The 23086-nt window shown below is 36.1% G+C and overlaps 1 protein-coding gene across 1 annotated transcript in view; it reads right to left on the bottom strand.

The window, feature by feature from the left end:
- NRG3 (neuregulin 3) overlaps positions 1-23086 on the bottom strand; it is a 413505-nt gene that overhangs the window by 26007 nt on the left and 364412 nt on the right. The window contains 1 exon segment of the mRNA XM_086616693.1: positions 1204-1306. Coding sequence (XP_086472819.1) covers positions 1204-1306 — 103 coding nt within the window.

Below are 23086 nucleotides of genomic sequence, written 5' to 3'. Positions count from 1 at the left end.
GCTCACAATTTATACTACAGCCAAAGAGTTTGCAGAGGAACTGTCCTGCCACAGTATCCTCTCAGCCAACATTACAGCCATGCTCTAGGTCCAAAGAACAGTTAAACAAAGTCCCTCAATATATTAGACCAGGTAGGAGTGTTTAGATGTAAACATGAACCAACTCAAATCTTCACTCAAATCATGTTCAAACTACCTCTGAAGTTTGAGGGGAAGAAAAAGGGGAAAAAAGGGCCTGGTGACTTTTCCAGCTTCCCCCCCCCCCCCCCCCCCCCCCCCCGATAGAAATGTGATATATATATATTTTTTAAAAATAAAAAGTAGTCCTCATGAGATTTCCTACCTATTAAAATAAATTCTAAAAAGGAAGATTCAGATAAGCATCCAAACATCTAAATAGTGCAAACCTCAACATTTTTGATGCTCAGCCACCATGACTAACCTCATGCAGGCGTTCTCTCATTAGCTCCAGCTGGCACAGGAATGAGGGATGACAACCATACAGAACATATTTATAGATACAGTGGCATTGACAAGCGTGTCATGTAATTGCTATGAGGTTTTTGCAACTCAAATTACACACATAAAAATAAATATTAAAAAATAATGTTCAGTAGGGAAGATAAAGAATAGAGTGGAAAGTGAGTAGCTCACTTGAAAATAATTTAGTACAGAGGATTGCACCATACTTGGATAGTTCAATGTGCTTGTGCATTACAAATACTCAGTTATGCAATTACATCAGCAGTTTACAATTATTAGCTATAGGTTACAGATATCTGCAGAGAACTTGTCTCTTTATGCATTTCTAACTTTCACCTTTGTTCTCGGCATACAGAGAGAAAAGGGACATTCAGGGACATGAAATGAAATGTGAAAAGGAGATGGTGTGTTTAAACTTCTATTTTCAAAAGGGGAAAGTGATTATCGCACTGATAGTAAAACACACAAAACTATTATTGTCAAAAAAAAGAACTGGAAAGGACGCAATCTGTTTTTTTCCTGATACCAGAAAATAGAAACAAGAACATACATTACTCGTGTTTACTTTTTTTTTTGGACTTCGATAGTGTAGCTGTGAGGAACTGTTCTAGCCTGTCAAGAGATAACGACAGCTTCAAAAGGAGGGGAGAAATTGGAGAACTGTAAAGCTGCATAAAGGACAGAAGCTAAATAACAAACACACCAGACGAAGGCTCTTACTTTGTTTTGAAGTAGAACGCTGCACAAAGCATGCCCACTACGACTATGCCAAAGACGATACAGGAAATAGACAGCACCTGGCGCTGGTACACTTCTTCGCTCTCTGTGAACAGCAAAATTGAGAATTATGAAAGCATCAGAAAACAATACTTGCAAAAAGTGGATTTCAGCACATCATGATTTCACTAATGATGGACAGATATGAGAGATTTGGAGGTCTGAGTTGGCCAATTCCTCAACAGAATGGATGCTTCTCTGAACCTCTCAACTAGATAAGGTCCATAAAGTCACGGCCTCCTAAGAATATTTTAGAAAATGGTTCAAATATACACCGAGAGATACATAATAATAAAGATCAGGACAGTTTAATATTTTCTCTGCTCTATATGCCATTTTTCAGCTTCTTTAGAAAGCTGAAATGTCAATGATAAAGCTGGTGTACATGATAAAGAGCCCTACAACCATGGAGTTTTTCTGGCTTAAGGTAAGACCCATCAGAGCTCTCACAAGGTCCTACAAGATTCAGAGTTTTTTTTAGCTACACAACAACTGTAAGGTTTTTTTTGATTGAATGGTGATTACAATGCCTTAGTCCTATGTCACTCCCAGTACTTAAAGCTTACATAAAACATACCACAGTAAAAAGCTAATTCAATCAACTTGGATGGAACTCAATGACTACTATGCTAAAATGCACCAGATTCATGGGAGCTTACTTTTTAAAAAAGAAATTTCCTTACTAAATCTCATAATATTCTAAGTAATTTTAAAGCAGGAACAGAATGAAAGTAAAAAAAAAAAAAAGCTAAGAAAACAAGAGAGAACACTCATTCACGATAGCAGACAGAAGCTGATAGGCAAGCGGAGTTTCACACATCGAATTCATCAACAGCTCCTCAAGTGTTACATTTTATTATTTCAACTACTTCTCTAGTCCAAAGTGCTAACATGCTAAATAGATTGTTATTTTTTAAGATCAGTTTCTGCAAACATCCAACATACAAAGCAGTATTTTCATTCATATATTTTAGGTAGAAAAACAACATGTATGATTATCAAAGCACAGTACAAGCACTGTACACCGACAAACCTATACTTCCTTTCCAGGTTGGAGATCTTGAGTGCAGACAACCCCATCAAAATGAATACCAAACACATATGTCAAGTAGGTGACAGTAACTTCAAATTCCAGGTTTGTAACTCTCAGGTTCATAAGAAGAAAATATTGTATGACAATATCAAGGTGAATCTAGGCGAATATTGAAAAAAAATCTACAACTACCTGGAACTTCAGTCAAATACTATCAGGTGTTACAATGACTGAAGACTATGTACAGTATCCTAACCAGTACTGATTATTAATTTCTCAAGAATGAATACCGCAGTGCTCTTACTAAACATTTGGAATCTTAAATACAGTCATTTCTCTCTTGTAGAAGTCCCAGTTCCTTTTCATATAAAACTATAAATACCAAAGCTTTATTTCTTCATTACTTCATTACCTCAAAGAACACCACAGTGATTCAGAGGCCATTTCTAAGATGTAAAATGTCCTCAGCTCCTGTTGACTTTTTTCCCTTATTTAATTTTGAAATTCTAAAAGTTGTGCTTTTAAAATATTGTCTTAAAAATAATAAAAAAAAATCAAATATAGTAACTTACACTTTTTGTATATCTAAAACATAACTGGAAAGGTGGTAGTTCAATAGGAAATCCTGATAACATTGCAGCAAAGCTGATTCCAGTAGACTTTTAGGCCCATTCCTCACTGGCATATGTAAAATCTGGATCTAGACTGTAAATTCTCACTGGAAATGAACTAAATGTTTACGGTTTTAATTTTTTTGTTTGGTTTGGCTTGTTTGTTTTTACTAGCCTGTGTAAACATAGTTATCCACCTTCCACTTCCACTGCAGTACACGCAGGACTAATCTTACAAATTTTGAGTTCTTATGTTGAGGTAGATCACACTGCAAATAGTTACAGAATTGTTCAGTTCAGTAACTGTTAATCTGTTCTGCCTGACTAGCAATTTCAGCATCTACCGCCTAAGACCACAACTAAAACATATATACTTATGAACTGTAATTTCACTCAAACATTGCATATTATTAAAAAAAAATCTATTTATTAAAATAAACTGAATTAAGTAGTGTGTGCAAACAGGCTTAATTTTGCTTTTCTTTCAACCTAAGTCCTGATTAAATACTTTGTGTTTTTTTTTTTCCTGTTGGTATTGTTTTTTGAGAAATGGTGAGTTTAATGCAGCTATGGTCTTTTGTCAGTCCTGAATAGCTACCCCTGACTTGTTAAAGATGCTTTAAAATATGTCTTACCAAGATACAAGCACTTCAAGACTGGACAATATTATCTTTCTCAAACAACTATGTGAAGCTTTAAGTCTTTTGTGTAGTTAGATTAATCCCTGTCACTAGCTTTTAACACATGCTGATCAATGCTTTATTTCCTTTTTGTTTATTTTGTACAGTGCATATTTCAAGAGCTACTTATTGATTAACTTTACTCCACTTCTTAGACACCTTTGTTAATTTCTTTAATATCCTTTAAACCTTTATTTATGTATTGGTCTCCACCATTTTTTGTCTCCAACATCTTAAAATATAATCAGTGAAGAATTTTTCCATTCTCTAAGCTTTTACACTGGCTTTTTTTAAAAAAAAAACAAACACAACACCCACCCACCTTCTAACTGACAGAAATGTAATCTGTCTCCCTCTGCAAACTTTGAAGGTCTCCTCATTGTGGCCTTGATTTAACCTCGCTATTGTGGGAAACACAGACAGCACAGCTGAGGTCCTCTCTAGCCAAGCTGTACTGAATAGGGCCTTTAAATAAGGCAGAAGGCTACAGGCAAGTACTGCAAAGCACTTTTGTTTTCACAAAACAGAAAGCTGTAGAAATTCAATGCGTAGGAAACAGAAGACTTGAAAATTCCTTCTCCTTAGTTGAAGATGTGCATAAACTTGTGCATCACGTATTTACATACTGAAGCAAAACCTCCCAAGGTAATCTAAACAGTGACTGAAATTGTGATAAATCTCTTTATTCACATATATTCACATATTTCTTGTGAAGTAAATCACCTTAATTACATTCTATTGAAATAAATACTCTAGGAAAAAGATTCCTCATTTAACAAGGAGCCAAGAAAATATTTCAGCTAAAACTAAAATATAAACTGCCATGGATATTCCTGGATAATCCAGCTGAAGAGTTAAGACTACAGAACATGAATTCCATCAAACATTCAAACTATACAAAAACACGTAACCTATACCAAAAGAAATACAACCACAGACCACAGCACTGAAAAATACCATAGTAAACTGTTTAGATGCAGACTGTTTTGTTTAACAAAAATTATGGAAAGATCATCCCGGAACATAAAGACAAGACGAACTCACATGGGACAGCGAAGCCTGTTGAAAGGCTGGTTTCCCATAGACAAGTCCCCATTCACTGTGTGCACTGTTACATGTTAGCCCATTTTTATTTATACTGTTCATTCTTCCTTATTTTAATTACTACTACAAAATTGTCTCTCTCCCTTCACCTCTGTCACATCACTCCACTGAATGTAAACTTCTCATGCCTTAAGTGCTCCTTTTTCTAAGCTTATCTCACACATTTGCCACCATTATGAAACACAAAATGACTAGTGGTGACCCACAGAAGCAAAGTTTCTTCCAGCACCCACATCACAGTCAAATTTCATCTGTCTGTTACTAAAAAAAGTACATGTCATATTTCAGGTACTAGGGTTTTGGCTGTTTTTAATTTTCTTGCTCTTTAAAATTTACTCTCAAAGGCTGTCATCTGTCTGCTTTATGCATGTGGAAAGACCCACTGAAGCATATACATAAGTCTTTAGAGGATTAAGAAATGTAGGGTAGGCACGTTTCTCATGATTGTTACTTCTAAAGGATATGGTAGTTTTGTTGTGTAAATAAACTGAAACTTGTCTCTTCTTTGTGACTTTATTATAAAAGGAAGAACACTGGTACAAGGTCCTTGAGAAACAACCACATATGTTCCCAACCATGTTACTGAGAAAAAATAATTTAGTTAATTAAAACAGATTATGTCAGTCTTTGTTAGCACCTAAATCCACAATATCATTACCAGCCATAATCACTGGATCCTCTAGTTCTATTGTGTATTTTCTCAATTCACTGAAGTGTCTTTGAAAGGTATTTCAAATATGAAGAACAGCATTGTGCACATGGTCTAAGTAAAATGATAAGAAACAAAAATAGTAGCTTTCCCCCTTGTGGTGCTTATTTCAATGGCTCTTGAAGAAAATCTCAATAGCAAGAGTAATTATTGAATATTCAAATGGAGTCAACTGAGAAATTACAACATTTACCATACGAATGCATTACTTAAGCTTTGCTCTATAAAGAAAGAATACGAATAAGAACACAGACTAATTTTTTTTTTTGTTGGAAGTTTCTATTCTCAGCCTAAAAAGCAATTTAAACTCTAACAGCATTCAGCACTCCCTTACCTTCCTACCTCGCCGAATGGACCTGCTCTGCATTGCTGCAAGTAACAACATGCTACAGGATAAACATGTAAAGCCCAGTATCTTGTCATTGGTATAGATGACTAACAATTCTTTTCCATGTGCCTTCTCCCATCCATAAATGCCAATGAAAACTATGAAAATAGTTCTATGACTTATTTTCCACCAGAAAATCTAGAGATTATGTTCTTCACCTTTTCTCAATTCCTGGCATTTATGAGGAAATGTGGCCTAACGGATGGAACGTAAAAACAGCTTTTCCTCAATAAATTACGATACAGCATGGAGGCAGGCTTTCTTTCTGTCCCCATGCAAAAACTAAGCCATGCAGGTGCAGTGAAGCGGGCACTGTCATCTCTGCTGTAACCTGACTGCCACAGGCTTTTTTCATTTCCCTTCATTCCCTGCCTATGCATTTTCTGATGCACCTCTTAGTGTGCCATATTGCACTGGAACGTCCTGCAGGGCTAGAACCTCACTACTGAGGTGAAACTCAATAGTATCATTTACAACTTACACTCTTGGTGTACTGCATCCCCAAAGTCCCATATACAACAACAGAGGAGGACTACATGGAAACTCCATACACAACATCAAGATTTCAAATAAAATACAGATTCCCACGAGTAAAAGTGCAAGAGAGTAGTTAAAGTGTATTTTTCAATATACTTAGATTTATAAGTGCTGAACTATATAAGGCATTCTAAATTTAATTCATGAAGAGAATAAAAAAAGCCTACATGTTCCACAAAATCTGTGACTGCTTCAGCACCAGACTTCCAACTCTCCCAAGAGTTTTCTCTGTTCTTTCACTTGCAAAAATCTACCGTACAGATTCACTGCCATATGCTGTAGCTTGTGCTAAGGCAGAACGATTTAACAGTTGAAATGCTACAAGCCATAGTTCACAAATTTCCTCTTTGACCTTGGGTAAGGCAAGATCCTTGTTCTTTCTGTAACCATGAGAATAATATTACCTCTTCTATTTCAGTGATTAACATGACAAAATCTAATATAAACACACTAACTGCTAAAGGAATGAAGTCTACATAAATACATAAAATAGATAAACCTGCCCCAAATATGCACTACTTCACATAAAACACCATAGTTTATCCTAATTCTCGGCTACCTTTGTTAGACACTGAGTTTTCTTCCTTCAACATTTGTTGTCTGGGTAGAATTTCCCTTTTTAAAGGGTTTCAAAACACGTGGGTTCACAAATTAGGAGCGGAAGTTTGTATCTGCTATCATTTACAGAAAGGGCAGAGTCAAGGTTAATTGCACAGATTCACATTTCAAACTGGAATCAGAGCAAGCTGACTTCTGCTGGCAAAAGTTCATAAAGCATTTCATACCTTTGATAGTGATTCTCTCTTGGGAAGAGCTATTCAATGATTCTGATTGTAACAAAGATTAACAAAATACGTTTTCTTGTACTTGTGGAACATTCACAGCAGAAGGATTTTAATGAGAACAAAGTGAAATAGATGTAGTCCATTATATATTATTACTGAATGATATTATACGTTGTTTGACTATTGGTATTTAACACTAGTGAAATCATTTTCGGCATACACAGAAGGCAGAAAAAGAAGGGATGAGTATTCAACCTGTTTGATTGATCTGTTTTGAGTACTTAATTCTACAGTATTAATGCTGTATTAGCACTATTTCTGCATGCAATATTAAAAATGAAGCAATGAATAAAGTATAATGTTAAAGACTCATAATGAAAAGGGATTCAAAGGTACGTGCGTCAACCCTGAGCTCTCAACCAGCTGTTTTAGGTTAGTGAGTGAAAGGTGAAATCTTATTCAAAAACTAATGAACTAAAATCTCCTGAAAAGTTATTTCCATCCTTAAAAAACCCCACAAAATAAAATGAGCCAAACAGTGGAGAGTTATCTGAAAAAAAAAAAAAAAAAAAAGAGAGAGGCTAACCTTACACAAGAACGTCGCTACTTGTTATGAAGTAAAAAATTCGTAAGTACTTTTAAACGGCAAGATCATAATTCTGAAGGTAAATTAATTTTAACTTTGGTTTCCTAAGAAACAATCATTTCCTTTTATCTGCAGGGAACTTGGGAATTTGTGTCAGCTATAACCAGAACTGAAATCTAACAAACTTTCAAACCCTTAGTTAAGTACATTCAATGCAACATACTTTGAAATCTTAGGCTTGAAATAGCTCCATAGGCAGCTAAGGGATGAGAGTAAGACCTTTTTCATTCTGTTTCTATGATAGATAAGGTCAGTCATCTATCACAAAAATTCATTACCCAAGTCTCATCAGTTTTAGAATTTATTATAGCAATTTTAAGTTTCTCCAAGACCTTCTATTACTGCACAAATACACCCAGTAAGCTAGCCTGTACTACATTCTTATTATATACTAATAAGAATAGAAATTACATATGAACCTCGTTTAATCTTATTCATTTTTGATACAACCCGAATATAAATGTTTTATCTTGAGTTTGGTAAGTATAAGGAAAAAAAAAAAAATAAAGTCATTCTTCCTCCCTCCTCCAATTTAACTTCCAGTTTGGATAAAGGGGAAAAAAAGTTACCCGGTTAATAGAGCTTGACAGCTAAAAATCTACGGCAATATTTTAAATAACAAGCACACTGAAAAACACCTTATGATAACAAGGGTAAAGTTGTCTAAAGCTGTGATCCTCTGACAGCAATCTCCATGCCTGGTGGCTGCCTGTATTTTCGCTGATGTGTGAAAGAGAAGAGTGGCTAGGAAGCAGTCCCCTAAGGAACACCAGTCCTGAAGGAGTTAAACTTGATAGTTGGTGGAGAGAAAAAAAAAAACCACACTAAAAGATCTGAAACATTTAATTTCTATTTTATATTAGACCACTGTTGAGGGCATTTCTACTAAAAATGCATTAGGTCACTGAAGAAATAGTATCACGGTAATATGGTGTGAAATTCTGGGCAAACCAGCTACACTTAAATGAGATGAACTCTTGCCCTAATCTCATGTGAAAACTTGCAGCTTTGAGATACAAAGCTAAAGACTTACATGGCCCTATACGCTGTGGTATTCCTGCAGATGAGTTGCAATTAAGAAAAGAAATGAACAGCTGTCAGCATAAAAGAGCAGAGAAGCAGTGTTTTCAAAAAACCGAGTCCCTTTCCCCAAAAAAGACCATGTCATGTCTGAAATGGAGGAGGATGGGACCTCAAAGAGCACTTATTTTTTTGTCATCTCCTATTGTTCAGTGCAGAAGGGCACTGACCAACAGTGATACTCCCAGTCACGAAGCCGAACTCATCCAATTTAGTAATGACTCAATCAGCCATCAGCAATTTGTCCCATAAGCAAGACACCAGTTAGTGGTTTCTGGATACAGAAAGCTCTGCCTTTATTATCACAAACGAAAATGAAAAAGGGTTTGAGAATAGCAAGAGGAAGTACACACCAGTGAAGAAGAACATCCAAATCTTAACAGCACCGGACAGAAGAATTTGCCCCCTCATTCTTAGATTGTGAAAGAAACTTTACAGCCTGATATCCCCTTTTTGTCCGCTTTTTCCTTGTGTGTATTCACATTGCACAAGTGAGAACCTCTGCAGCAGTGACTCATACAGTCAGCAGAAAACAAATGGCAATGGCGTTGTACCCAAGAAGTCAATTGCAAAAATACACTGAAAGAAAATCCCAGTAGGACAGCTGGAGGTTTTTAAACCTTTGCAGTACTCTGCAAGTCTAGGTGGTGCAAAACCTCTTCATAGTACCATTGTTATGCTTGCTAGTACCTCAGTACTGAACTAATAGCTAAAACTAATAGCAACCAACTAACAGCTGAAACCACTAGTGTTGTAGTTACTAAAACCTCTTAGCTAATAGCTAAAACTTCATGATCTACCATCAAGTCTTACTCTTTATGCCACTTGTGCTTACTGAGAATCACAGCTCCAAGTACCTCCAGCTTCTACTGCAGGTCTAAGAGATGCAAATTCAATCCTGTAAATGAGGTCTTTCACCATCAGGCCACTCCCGGTGACAGGATCACACTAAGTCTGCAAGCAAGAAGGCCATGCAAGATGCTGATAGTTTAGTTTCACAGCCAAACACCAACCTAGCAGAGAATCTGTAGTTCCAGCTACATTTGTGTTGACAGCACTGTTGGCCGTCCTCATATAATGCTTTTGAAACCATTTGAAATTTAGGTAAGAAAACCCACATAACTGTAATACATTACAAAGTCTGAATGTTAACTACTGGTCTTCCATTGAACAAAGAAATTAGCAACGTTCTCTGCATTGTACAAAAAAAAGCTTCTAGTCTTTCCTGGATATGCAAAAAGCTTCAAAGCATAAATCATAAAAGCTTAAAGACTGGAAAATATTACAAATATAGTGTTGGTTTTTTTTTTTATTAACATTCTTTTTAGAAGGCTTTGGTTTTGTGGGTTTTGGTTTTTTTTTTTTTTTTTTTTCAGTGGTTATGCTTTTGAGTACATTCTTGCAGGCTATCAATTATTTTCCAGGTCACAGAGACCTTTCACACCATAGATTTCCCACAGAAAGTATTATTCCCTTGCTTCCTCTCTGACAGAGCATGTAAGCTCCGCAATTCTGCATGAGAGTATTAAGTGGGGGGCAAATGGTATATTATCCTGCTCCAGAATTATGACTCACCTCTTTTTCCTATCTTAATTTTTGGCTGCTTCTTGGCATATCTCTTTATCTTCCCTCTTTGATTTTGTTATATCCCTTTCTTTTTCTTATTTTTTATTGTAAAGCTTATAACCACAGTTCTGCACTTTAAAAATGTCTTTGCTATGATCTTTTTTTTCCTCCACCATCAGCATGAAAAATCTTCCAAAGCGAGACTTCCATTCAGCATTCTTTATTCTTGTAATACGACCTATTTCTGCAAAGTCCACGCTCAGCTGAGCTTTCCAGCTCCCCTGAGGCCCTGGTTCAGCCATACTTTGTGCTGGTAAATGGAGGAAGCAGAGGGAAGGACATTTAGACACAAGCTTCCTGCATGAGTTACTGTAGAGGGTATCATGGTTTCTTAAGATATATACATACATATAGGGACTAATCCAAAGATCATTAAGTGCAACAGGCTTTGGATCAGATACATAATTATTGCACTTTAAATTGTTTTATATGTAACTCCATAAAGACAGTTTCTGAGAGGTTTATTACATAAAAATATTATGGCTTTATAAAGCAACAGCATTCTTGAATTCTGCCTTAGTAATTCCTTAGCTAATGAGGGTTGTTATTCCTAAGATCCTAAGCATGGCTAACATCTAATATAATAATGTCTTAATTTCCCAGCTGATACTTTATTTGATCTCAGAGCTTGCCTTACTATGATCGACAAAGCCCTGTCACTGGAATTTCTCCCACAGGTGAGGCTTATACATTCTATATCTTGCTCAGCAGCTAGTATTGAACATTCCACTCAAATCTCGAGCTAACATCAAAGCTGCCAAAACATATTTGACAGTTATTGTTGATGGCTACATTGTCAGGAGTTCACAGCAAGGCAAGCAATATTATAATTAAGTGCCATCTCTGTTTTGACTGCTGCTGTTTTAACCAGGGTGCTTTTATAGATTTTTCTTACAAAAATATGATGTGAGTAGTGACAGGAGAACCATAGAAAATGATCATTAATAACTTGAAATATGTTTTGCTTTCCTATTTCATACACTCACACAGAAATTGATGTTCTACCTGGGAAGGCTCTGGAGGGTTGGGGCATGGAGGATAAGGACAAGGGCTTAGTCAGCTGCAGAAAGATGTGACAAGGGACACTGTGTTGCTACTGAAGTATGACAGTTTCTGAACAAGACTTTGCAGGCACAGGACTAAATATTCACACATTGCTGCCTTTTTGTTCCAAGCCCCAATTCCTTGACCTGGCTTCTCCTCACAAGCCAGCGACCAGGGACGGATGTGACAACAAGGAGACTGCCAGAGAGAGTCAGAGAAGTGTCCTTCTTCACAGAGAGTTGTGTCAGTCTGCGTTCCCCTTGAAGCCATCCCCACTCAAAGCTCCCAGATACATGGAGGATTAAGGGACTGTATACTTGTGCACCCATTACTTGTTCTCCTAATTTTCCCTACCTACTCCACGAGCCAGAGGAAATTACAGAGATCTGGCTTGGTGCACCCTGTCTCTCACCTCTACAGGTGTACTGGCATCCCCCTCACCTTGTCACAAAATATTCCTGTCAGTCAGGTCTCCATCACAGCAAGTGCATGTTCGCTCATCATAACGACTACAACACTCAAGTCTGGGCTGGACAAACAATCAGAAAGAAAACTAGACTATGTTAGCAGAGAGAGAAAAGTAAATATGGTACCTGTAAGGAGTTATACTCTTCCTCTAATCCTCCAGAGGCTTTTTGCCAACATGAGAGATAATGCATCCAGTTGTTCATACTGAGCAATGGCAGATGAAGTCTACTAATGTAAGTAGAGGTGTTAAGACACAATTAAGCCCTCAGCCCACAAAACATCTAGCAGAGTGCACCCACATCGAGGGATCTGCTTTGTGTATTTGGCAGTAGATGCAGGTAGGCAGCAAGCTGCCAAACCCAAGTTGCTCAAGTGCCAACTTGTATGTGCATGCAGCTGCTGGGACTGTCACTGCACAAACCTTATCACATTCCTTTGCTTCAGAAGGATTGAAGAGGAGGATTAAAATCTTGCAACTGACATACTGCATGACATCAATAATACATCCCAACTGTGTTCTTAGTTATAAGAAAGTTCTTGAAGTAGTTGAGAAGACAGTTTTACTTATTCTTGTAACTTCTCTTCCTGGCCTCCCAATAGATACATACAAAATCCAATATATAGTCCAATTTCTCTGTTAAGATATTTAGGCGGGTTTTAAAAACATGCAAATTGTAGCTCAGCGGGATGCAAACACATGCTTAAATGCAAGCATGTACATAAAAACAAACACCTTTTTTACTAATAGATTTTCAAATTTTGAAATCCCTTACATATGCTGATTTTTTCTTTTTTTCAAAAATGAAGCACATGAAGTGTCAGAATAAAATCCATGAACTTGCCACTTGAAAAAGATGCTTGGTTATCCAAAACCATACAGTGCAACAGAACTTACAATCTATAGAAGAATAAGAAATTAAACTCAGCAATAGCAAAAGTATTTTCAGAAGGACACATGCAATGAGTTTAAAATTAAAAGTTACTTTAAAAAATTAATAAAATAGATATCAAATTATCACTGACCCTGAGGAGGTTATTGAAAAGATGGAGTCAGTGGCACATGGCAAGAGGACAAGGCAACACAGTATTTGAAACAAGGGAGTTTCCCACTGGACATGAGAAAAAAATTCTTCCCTTAAGGGCAGTTGGATGGTGGACCACCAGGCTGCCCAGCGACTCCATGCAGTGCTCATCCATGAAGGTTTATGGCACCCAGCTGGTTGACTAGGGAGTTCCTGAGGTTCCTCCAAACCTGAATTATTTTATGACTGCATGAAATGGAGCAGCTGTACACAGTCACTGTGTGGCAAGCTGAAGGACATATTACACCGATTTCAAACGTTTTCATGTGAAGTCTGACTGGTGGTACCAGTAATAAATATTTCTACAGAGCGTGTCTAGGTGGGTGTTACAAGCCAGGAGCTGTCACGATAGTGATGCTGTCAGCACAGGGCAGCGTTTGATATGCTTTGTAACACCACCGGTCATCATTTTTGTCTAAAAATTGCAAATGGAAATACTATGCCAGAAGTAAGCACTACCTTTGGTTCAGCACAACATTTTAGCATAAAGCCCACTTTGCCAAGCAGTGACGGCAAAGGGTTTTCTGAGTCATGCTTTATATGACAGCCCTTTCTGTACCCCTCAGCTTCATGTCTTTTAAAAATATTCACATTATTTTATCTCACAGTCCTGATGGACAGCTTATGACTATAAGGCCAAATGAGTGCTGAGCCTTGAACAAACATTGCTAAAACGTCACAGCTCTGAGTACGGGTTAATGAAAAGAATAAGCAGACTTGGAGAGGCTGAACAGAACAACCCAAACAAAGGCAGCTGAATAGCATGCAATAACTTGGTCTACTTGGGCCTGCCTGTGACCCAGCTTTCTTTTCTGCCTGGGAGAGATGTATTTTGAAGAGCTCGGATAGTGCTGAGCGACCAAGGGCGGTTTGCTGAGGAGGCAGGAGGCAACAGCTGTGACATTGCCATGGTATGAAAGCAAATGGTGAAAGAACATGAAAGAACAGACTGTAGAAGACAATGCCGTTTACAACGCCAGTGCCGTGGAAGAGGTGTGAGAGCTCATGGAGACGCCTTTATGATTGCAACTGAAATTCCACAAAAAAAGGCTTCTTTGTTGGCTGACCTGCTGCCTGTGGTCCTAAGTCATTGTTCTCTCCACTACATCTGAAGTTACTAATGTTTTAAAATTATACACCTTCATATTTCCTAGTACTTTTAAACAGTTATGATTAATTCTCCTGTCACTAATTCAGGAAAAACCCAGTTTGCAATATTATCAAGAAGGCAGCTAGGTAATATCTCTGCACATCTTAACTGTCTTTGAATTTTTCCTCTGCTGTCAGGTGTTGCTAAAGCCAAGGGAAATGCATTGCCTTTCCACATCTCTCTTCATATATCCTCTTTGGCAACTCCTATCTGGTTTGCTTCTTTAAGCAGGACTAGAGCAGAGATGCCTCCAGATGACCCTTCTTTACGCATCATCTTAACAGTATACATCTTATACCTACTCTGAGAACAATCAGAAAACATATGATTCATCAAGTTGCCAACATATTGCCATCATCAGTTTCTATTTTCATAACATTGTCAGAGAATGCAGAAGTGATACGCAAAAATGGTAGTTACGAACTAAGAGAAATGAATTAAATTGTCGTTAAAAAGGTAAGGACTTGCAGCTTCCTTGGTTGCTAACAATAAAGGGGACATCAAATCTCAGTTTAGGTGTCTTTTCCTCTAAAACAGTTTTGTTTATACGTCATATATATAACAAACGTACAAATATACATGTTTATACTATGTTAATAACTGGGAACTAGATTCAAGAACCTGCCATACTGACATTCCTCAACCCCCTACTCTTCTCAGTTACAGCTTTCATTAAATCTTTCCAGGTATTTCCACCTTAGACTCATTTTTGATCCGGAAACATTTAAGCAATGTTTTGGATGGATTAACCTGGGAAATCCACCTGCTGGGATTTGTGCAGAGTAGAGCAAGAGTAACTAGGAATAGTGGGACTGATGCTGATCTACTTCGCAACATGCAAGATCATTTTACTGAAAACTTGAGAGTCATACTGGTGTAAGCCCAGAACATGCTAGACCTGCCATTGCCATACATTGGCTGCAGCAAGGTCTGTCATTCAGATGTGAGTGTTCCTCTTATATTTTGTCTCAAGTGGTTCTCATTGAACCAAAAATTCATTTCTAGGTATTCTTAACTGGCGCATGGAACATCAAATGTTCCAATAATGCAGAATCAGACCTTAGAAAATATACATAAAAGAATCAGCTACTAGCTATGTGTCTCAACTAAGCAAAGCCTTCATTGTTCATGCCTCTATTAGGTAATGCTAGATTTCAGCTCATTAAGAATATTTTCATAGAAGTAACTGCAATATTTGAAGAAAGTAAATATTCTCCCAGACAAAAGCTTGTGAATCCTCTGACAAGACATTTTGAAATGATTTAGAAATGCTGATGAGGATGCTTCCTGAATACAGTGAGTATTTATGTTCACCTGTTTCCTTGTTTTACTGTTAGCCATCTCATAATGAAATTGCTTACTGAGCTGTTTCTTCACAAAAAGTTTTTGGTTTTGGTTGTTTGTGTGATAATGATATTATATTCTGGGTATTCTAAATTCAGCCTGATTTCCATAACTTTATGAGCCAAACTATGTGCTGCAGAGTACCGTAGCACTGCGATGATTTCTGACCTATGTCACTTGAATTTATAGAGAGAATCATAACTGACGTCTCCATCAAATGTTGTGGATGTCTTCAAATTTCTTGAGTAAATCAGGTCATTTATGAGATGTTGGACTTCAATAAGTGACTGTTTCAAAGTGTATATTTTTGCTTCAGTGAATTCACAAGCCAGTCATTGGGAAATAATTTAGAGGTAACTCTTGTACTTGCAGTACATTTGTTGCTTACTATCCAGGCTTATCAGGTTTTTCTATAAAGACTAGTAACTTTTAGTCTATGAACACTATAGAAATAATCCAGCCTTTGAAGCTTAATGATTTTAACCATCATTGACAAAGTTCAGTCTGCGTAATCATTCTCAGTTACATCCAGTTCAAGCACAAAATACTCTGGAAGCCAAACTTTCCTTCTGGCAGGCCTATAAATTAAAACACATAAATACAAATCCCCTTATACATTAGCCAGGACTTTCCTTGTAATTTCTTTTTTTTTTTTTTCAGAGGGGGATAAGGGGGTTTCAGTAAATCAAGAATCTTTTATTACAAAGTTTAATGAAAAAGTTGCTTTTCTGCAAAAATAATTTTGAATTGAACCCCTTTCAAACACTGGAAAATGTAAAAAATGTACTTCAAATTACCAGAATATTATTTCTATTTTTATAAATAAATCTACTATGTAAGAGCTGTTTACTATTACCTCACATTTGTAAAAATAATTTAAAATTAATAATTTAGAATTCTGTCAAATACTTACTGCAAAGTACTGATGAAATAGTATAGTAAATCAGTAGGAAACTTCCCATCTACTTAAAATATTTTTTTTTAATTACTCATTACATATTGTTAGTAACATAATTACTTTAACTTGTTAAAACTACCTATGATAACCAAGACCTTTTTATAGAAACCATGCCCAAATCATTGAAAAAAACAACAGCAATTACTTTTGGTAGCATAATTATATGAAACTGCCCTCTTTCCTGCAAAAAGTCTGCTAACAGGACAGAGACAAGTTATTTGCCTATACTTCTCACTGAAGTCCTTCTAACAGAAAAAATAATGTTTTGAATGATGGAGAAAGACGTTATTTTTTTTTTCAGAGGAGTCTTGAAGTTTTATTCTTCAGATAAAAACTAAACAAACCGTAATGAAGGCTGCCATCATTTCACTATTAGTCAGAGAAGAACCACAACCAAGAAGTAGAAAAAGAACATTGCAGACGCTTTTGAAAGAATTTCTCTGCAAAAATTTCCAAAACTTTGTAACTAACATTCAATATCACAAAGATATGTGAAACACTCTTCAGACATAAGGTCAAAATTTACCCTGGATCAAAGCCCATCCTTCTACTTTTTCTAGCTTAGCCTTGGCTCACTATCAGGAAACTGTTCCAGAGTGTCTGGAAAAGAAAATAGAACAGCAAAATCAACCTCCAAATCAGTTGAAAATCAGGAAAGTCTGTAAGTTCTGCTGAATCCTATTGCTACCTTAACTATCTCGTTTAGAGTTCTTGCGGTCTACGTGTTGCAATTACGTGCACATGCTAGGATTTCCCCCAAAGCTTCCTCAATAGCTAAAGAGAATTCAAATCTTGTTAATTAATCTTTAATATGAAATAGGTTAAAATTGACAGAACAAATTTGTGGCTGGCTAGGTACAAGTGATATAAAACCCTCTCCTTTGAATAATGGAGCAGAAACATTTGGGATAAAGAAAAGAATATCTCAAGGATTAAACTTCTGTCTAAAAGCATTTGGTTTTGCTCTTTATTTTTTTTTCTTTTCTTTCTTTTGCTCTTGTTCCTCTGCACTAAATCTCCTCTGACAGCATGAGTCCATGACTAATAATTTGCCCAAGTTTAGGTGACCGAAGCAAGTACCCACAATGAAAGCTTGCCCATAGTACAATCAAAATAAGTAGTACGTTTCCTGAGAAGTCAGTAGTTCGAAAAGACATTGTGGGTTTTTTTTTTTCAGTGGAATAAAGCATTTCACTCTAAGTCTCCTTTCGCATGTTCAGTGAACTCATCTCACAAAATGTTTTCCTCTAGAGGTAATTTCTCATTCTCTTAGTTGAGTGAAGACAGACTGAACCATTACAATTAAAACTCAAAATATTAGTTGAAATGTGGGTTGGCTTTTCTTTCCTGCTTTTCCTAACATGAATATCACATATTTTTCTGTGAAAAAAATCACACAAGTAAATCACATATGTTTCTCTGAAACAAAGAAAATATATCATATTTCCATAGCAAACAAAGTTTCCTAGCTATACCTAGCACAGTGTTTCGCATACTTCTGGCATAGCATTATTGCTAATACCCAGCTCAAACTCTGTGGAATACATGAATAGATTGTATCTAAGGTGAAAACCTGCAGCACTGCCTCACAAGTTGTCATTTGACAAACCAGAAAGAAGTAAAAGATGTTTCTTGTAGCTTTATATTTAATATGCTACAACTACACCATCATATTGCTTATAGTATGAGCAACACAAACAGCAGTGAGATCAACAATAATTAATGTAACATTTTCTTACAACAATATGCTGGAAGAGAAACCTGCCTAAAGAAAAATCCTTTAACATCTTAAAGTAAAAGCAGACATTTATCACTTTACCACCCTATACAAAGGAATAATAAAGAAAAAAATCCTTTACTGATTGTCTACCTTTTTACAACATGGTACCCTAATGTATCTCACTTTATTTGGTTAACATTACACTTGCTTCTCCCCTAAATTATAAATATCCTTGAAGGCAAAGCATCAATAAAGTTAAGTTTTGTAGGTACTCAGTGTAATCTTTTTAATGTCTTCTAAGTCCCCTTATACTAAATTGTCCTACCTACCTAGTTTACAAATCAAAAGACGCCTTGCTTTAATATTGACTATTGCTCTCCGAGTAGCAATGCAGCTCTCAGGAATAATGCAATGTTTTATATTGAAGTACTTTACAAATTTATTTCAACCTTTCTATACAAGATCTTTATCTACCTCTAAAATTTCCAAACATCTAACTGGACTTCTCGTAACCTTATTGCTTTTTATTTGAACAGAAATTAGGATGCTAACATCTTATAGCAGCTCAACTAATTGTAAATAAATAATTATATAGATTTTTTTTTTTTTTCTATTTCTGGCAGAACAACAATTATATATATTAGACCACAATTTAATTAATCTTTAATCCAAATCTCTGATTTCTGTGTAATAATCTATTGCCTTTTATTAAAAAAATAAACAACTTCAATAACTTCTAATATGAGAAGTCAATAATAAAGCTTCCAGAAAACATTATCTATTTAGCTTCCTATTTAAGAATTCAATTAAATACTTCTGCTTGGTTTGTAACAAAGCTGGATTGTTTTCATATAAAAGAAGTCTCAGGACACAAGAACCTTGCAAGAGCTATGAATTCAACATGACCCAGAAACTTTTTCTGAATTTAGGATTTACTTTATTTACTGTAATTGATAATTTTCATTTACTATGTATTTTTACTCAGTATCCAAATTTTAGCCGTAAAGCAACCAGTTAATATTATGATTCCAGTGAAAATACTCTGGTGGCTGAAGAACTCTATAATCTCATAACATCTTTTTAAAGATGAGAAACAATACCATCTGCTCCTCCCTAATAGGCACAAACTACTCTTTTCATATCATAAAACTAGAGATTATAGAGACATTCAGCAATTCAACCAAAAGCAATCTTTTTTTTTTTTTTGGTAAAACAGCATGAAATACAAGGCTTTTTACATATTCAAAAATATTCAGATATGAATTGAGGCAAAAGCCTTTTTATGTTAATCAAATAGCCTAACGTCAGCGATAGCTCTGCTGTTTAGCAGCTCACAGAAGCTACAACGAAAGAAGAGGAAAATATATATCTGAATAAATCCAATTCTAATAAATTTTACCTCCTCAGACAAATTGTACCCCCTTAAACATTCTCTACTTAAACATTTCCATCTATGGGAAACTATAAATAGCACCATTAAATAAATTTTTTATATAGAGAGAGATAAATAATGCCTAAGCACTGCTCACTGGACCTCTGAATTCTCTTATATGTTGCAAAAAAAAAAAAATTCCTCTCTAGAGAAAATCACAACATTGAAAGAAACATTTCAGAAATTTATGGTCATGTGACATAAGAGATGTTATGAAGAAAATGATTTTTAGCTTAAATTGTAGCAAGTCTTATCAGGTAATAAACCAGAGATATTTAAGTGAACTGCCAAGGGACGAGAACTTTAGACAAATGCTACGCTAGGGACATTAGGTTTTGTTGCTATTTCTGTGACATTAACACATCGATTACAACTTTTTTCACTAATGAGCAGTAATTACCACTAATGAGCAAGTGAAGCTATTTGGGAGATGCAGATAATCAATTTAGTTGGTTTACTATGCTATGTTATACATGGTAAACTACTTGGATTGTACTGAATAGATTTTCTTTCTGTTGATTGAAAAAACAGCCCCCAATACCAACATATATAATAACTGAAGAGACAGAGTAAAATCTGAGTTAATGTATTTTCTGAAAATTGTACTTTACATATATTTCGAGATACTTGTTATCTCATATCCTAATTATTTTTAACTTGACAGTTACTGCACTCAATTCTGGTAAGATGTGCATCTCCTCCCTGTTTTTTTTTTTTAATGCAAATGCTCTTTCAAAATTGGATATTAATTTGTATGACCTTTTCAATATTTTTTGAAGAGCAGTTGATTAACTAAAATTGTCTCTAAATATTTGACTAAAGAAAGAAGTGAATTAGCTTGTTATATTATTCCCATTTTGTTTTCCCTGTGAATATGTACTGCTTGCCTGCACAAACAATTTTCTAGAACTACAAGTATTTGAAGTAAATTTTAATTTGTTTTCATTTAAGTTCCTATGAGATGTATGCTTCATACAGTATGTGATGAACATGGTAAACGCATTGTTTTCAAAAGATGACGCATAGAGATCCTGTCGGATTCCTTCTTGGAAGCCGACAAGCAATCAAGCGAAACACACAAAACCCATTCTTTGAAGAAGAATACGCATTCCCAGTCATAGGGTTTTGCGATACTGAAAAGGAAGCAGTGCTCATATAAATCCCTGTGGTTAACAAAGAAACAAGTTAGAATCCATCCTGTGACATACCCACTTCTCTCTCATCTACTGTCTTCTTTGGCACAGAAGTAAAATTCACCGTCTGTTTCAACATCTCCTCCTGTAATACTTGCCAAGTGCAAGACTAGGTTTACTTCCCATGTAGATGAATATTTTGATGGCATGTGACGAGTCCCTCTGTACAGCCTCCTAGGGACAAATGCCACTAGCTTCGTTTGGCCCCAGGGCATGTGCCCTACTAGTAATTCCCATCATCATGCTGCTACTCCATCTGAATGCAGTTAGGAGGTACTCAGTTGGCGAGCAGAGAAATTTCAGTTCATAATTTAGGGAGCACTGCTTTATACTGAGGATTTCAGTTAAGTAGTACTTAAGACATTATTCAGTTAAGTTTAGTTAAGACATCACTCTGGCAGCCTGATCAGAGCTCAACTCAGTTTTGATATTTTAAACACAAATCACTGAATTTTTTCTAAGACCTAGCTATTTGGAAGAGTGGTAATACAACAGAGGAAGCAAGGATTTGAGATTAAAAATAGAGAACAGAAGAAAAGGTAATTATGTTCTACGAAATGTTTACTCAACTGTTGTTAATGTTAGGAGCAATTTGGACATAGTAAACGTTAATCACAGCCAGGGTTAACTCTTCAACTGAATGGCAGATATTAGTACCTCTGACCCAGGGAAATGACTCAAGCTAAATAATAAGTGAAAAACATGCACAGTCTGGTTTATGGTACTTTTCAGTACTCCTGGGCTAGTGGAATCTATATTAATTCTCACAATAACATGTTTGATAAAGATCACACAATATTTGAAGCTCTGTGGAAGGAACAGTCACAAGAGTGAAAAAGCCAGAACTAGTATTTATATAAATTAGCGTCTCAAGCTGGGACACTGTATTTTCAGTTAAAAATTGTAAAGCAAACAGCCTATTTCTCCTCCATAGAAAATTTCAGATCTCAAATTTCAGTCAAGGCTCCAGAATTAGTACTTTTAACTGTTTTTTTTTTTTTAAAGACTAGTGAAAGTATTTAGCCTCAATAGTTAAGACGAGATTTTCCAAGGAGCCTAATGAATGCTTCAGCTGCATTTTGGTTCAAATTAAGCGGCTAATTTATGTTGTGCTGCTTTGTTAACTGTTGCTGATTGGCAGGCACAACAGTGTGGGTGCAGAATGGCAGTAACAGATTTTGCATGACGTGATCATTCATCAATAAATGAGTCTGGGGACACACAAATACTGCTTTCACTTAGAGCTGTATTGAAGTGCCTAGCATGGGCACTTTTAGTAAACACTGAGATGGCAGGTCCCAGAGTAATCATTGGTAGCGTGTGGTTATGAACAGCAAGATTGAAACCCAAGGAGCTCTATACAGCAGCAGCAATGTCAAATCCTGCCAATAGGCTTTTTTTTAAATGAGGTATTAATTTCCTTTCAAGTAATTAAATTCTCTCAGATGCTATTGGGGTTCACTTCTTCCTTCAAAAAGCAAACTATTCTCCTCACCGTTTGCAACACTACATAAAAGTAGCCTGACTGAGTATGTGTGTCAAAGCCACCAAGTATTTTCACAGGCACACTATTATCAGTTATGGCTCAGACTCTCCTACGCTGAATAAAAAGAATAAATGATAGGAAATAAAATATGAAAGTGAACTGCAGGTACTGTTCTGGTTCGTGGTTGAACAGATTACCATGTAAAAATAACAAACCTGAGAGGAAAATATTGCAGCCCTGCTATTACTGGATCAGTCCTGAGCTTTTATTTTAGTTTGAGGTTGAGAAAAAAAATCTGTATGTTTGAAGTGTCAAAACCATATTGTTTGAATAGCACTTAACAATTTACACGATAAACTCTCTGGGCACTGAACACAGTTACATTGTGCTTAATGTCCTGGATTCTCACTCTGGCTCCTACACACTACATAAAACAAATAAACAATAACAAAGATCTAAAATACTTGAAAAAAAGCAGCAAATAATTAGTCTTTCCACCTCAAACTCAGTGGATATTTACTGGGATGTACTTTGCACAGAGAGAGCTTCAAGTTCAGAGCAAGTTGACTAGAAGATAAAAGGTCCTGATAACCTTCAAAGCCCTACTCTGTCAGTAAAAAATGAAAGTTTCCCACATAGGTCTCCAATGGATTAGCAGCTTCGTTGTGTGCAAGCCCTCCCCATGGCTTTTCATTATATTTCATAGCCACTTAAGCCTTTTCCTAATAAAAAGACAATGTCAAGGGTGAG

The sequence above is a fragment of the Tauraco erythrolophus genome, chromosome 9, assembly GCF_009769465.1.
Source record: "Tauraco erythrolophus isolate bTauEry1 chromosome 9, bTauEry1.pri, whole genome shotgun sequence".
NCBI classification, from domain to species: Eukaryota; Metazoa; Chordata; class Aves; order Musophagiformes; family Musophagidae; genus Tauraco; species Tauraco erythrolophus.
Note: the sequence above shows the minus strand (reverse complement) of the source record. Positions and strands in the feature narration are given on the sequence as shown.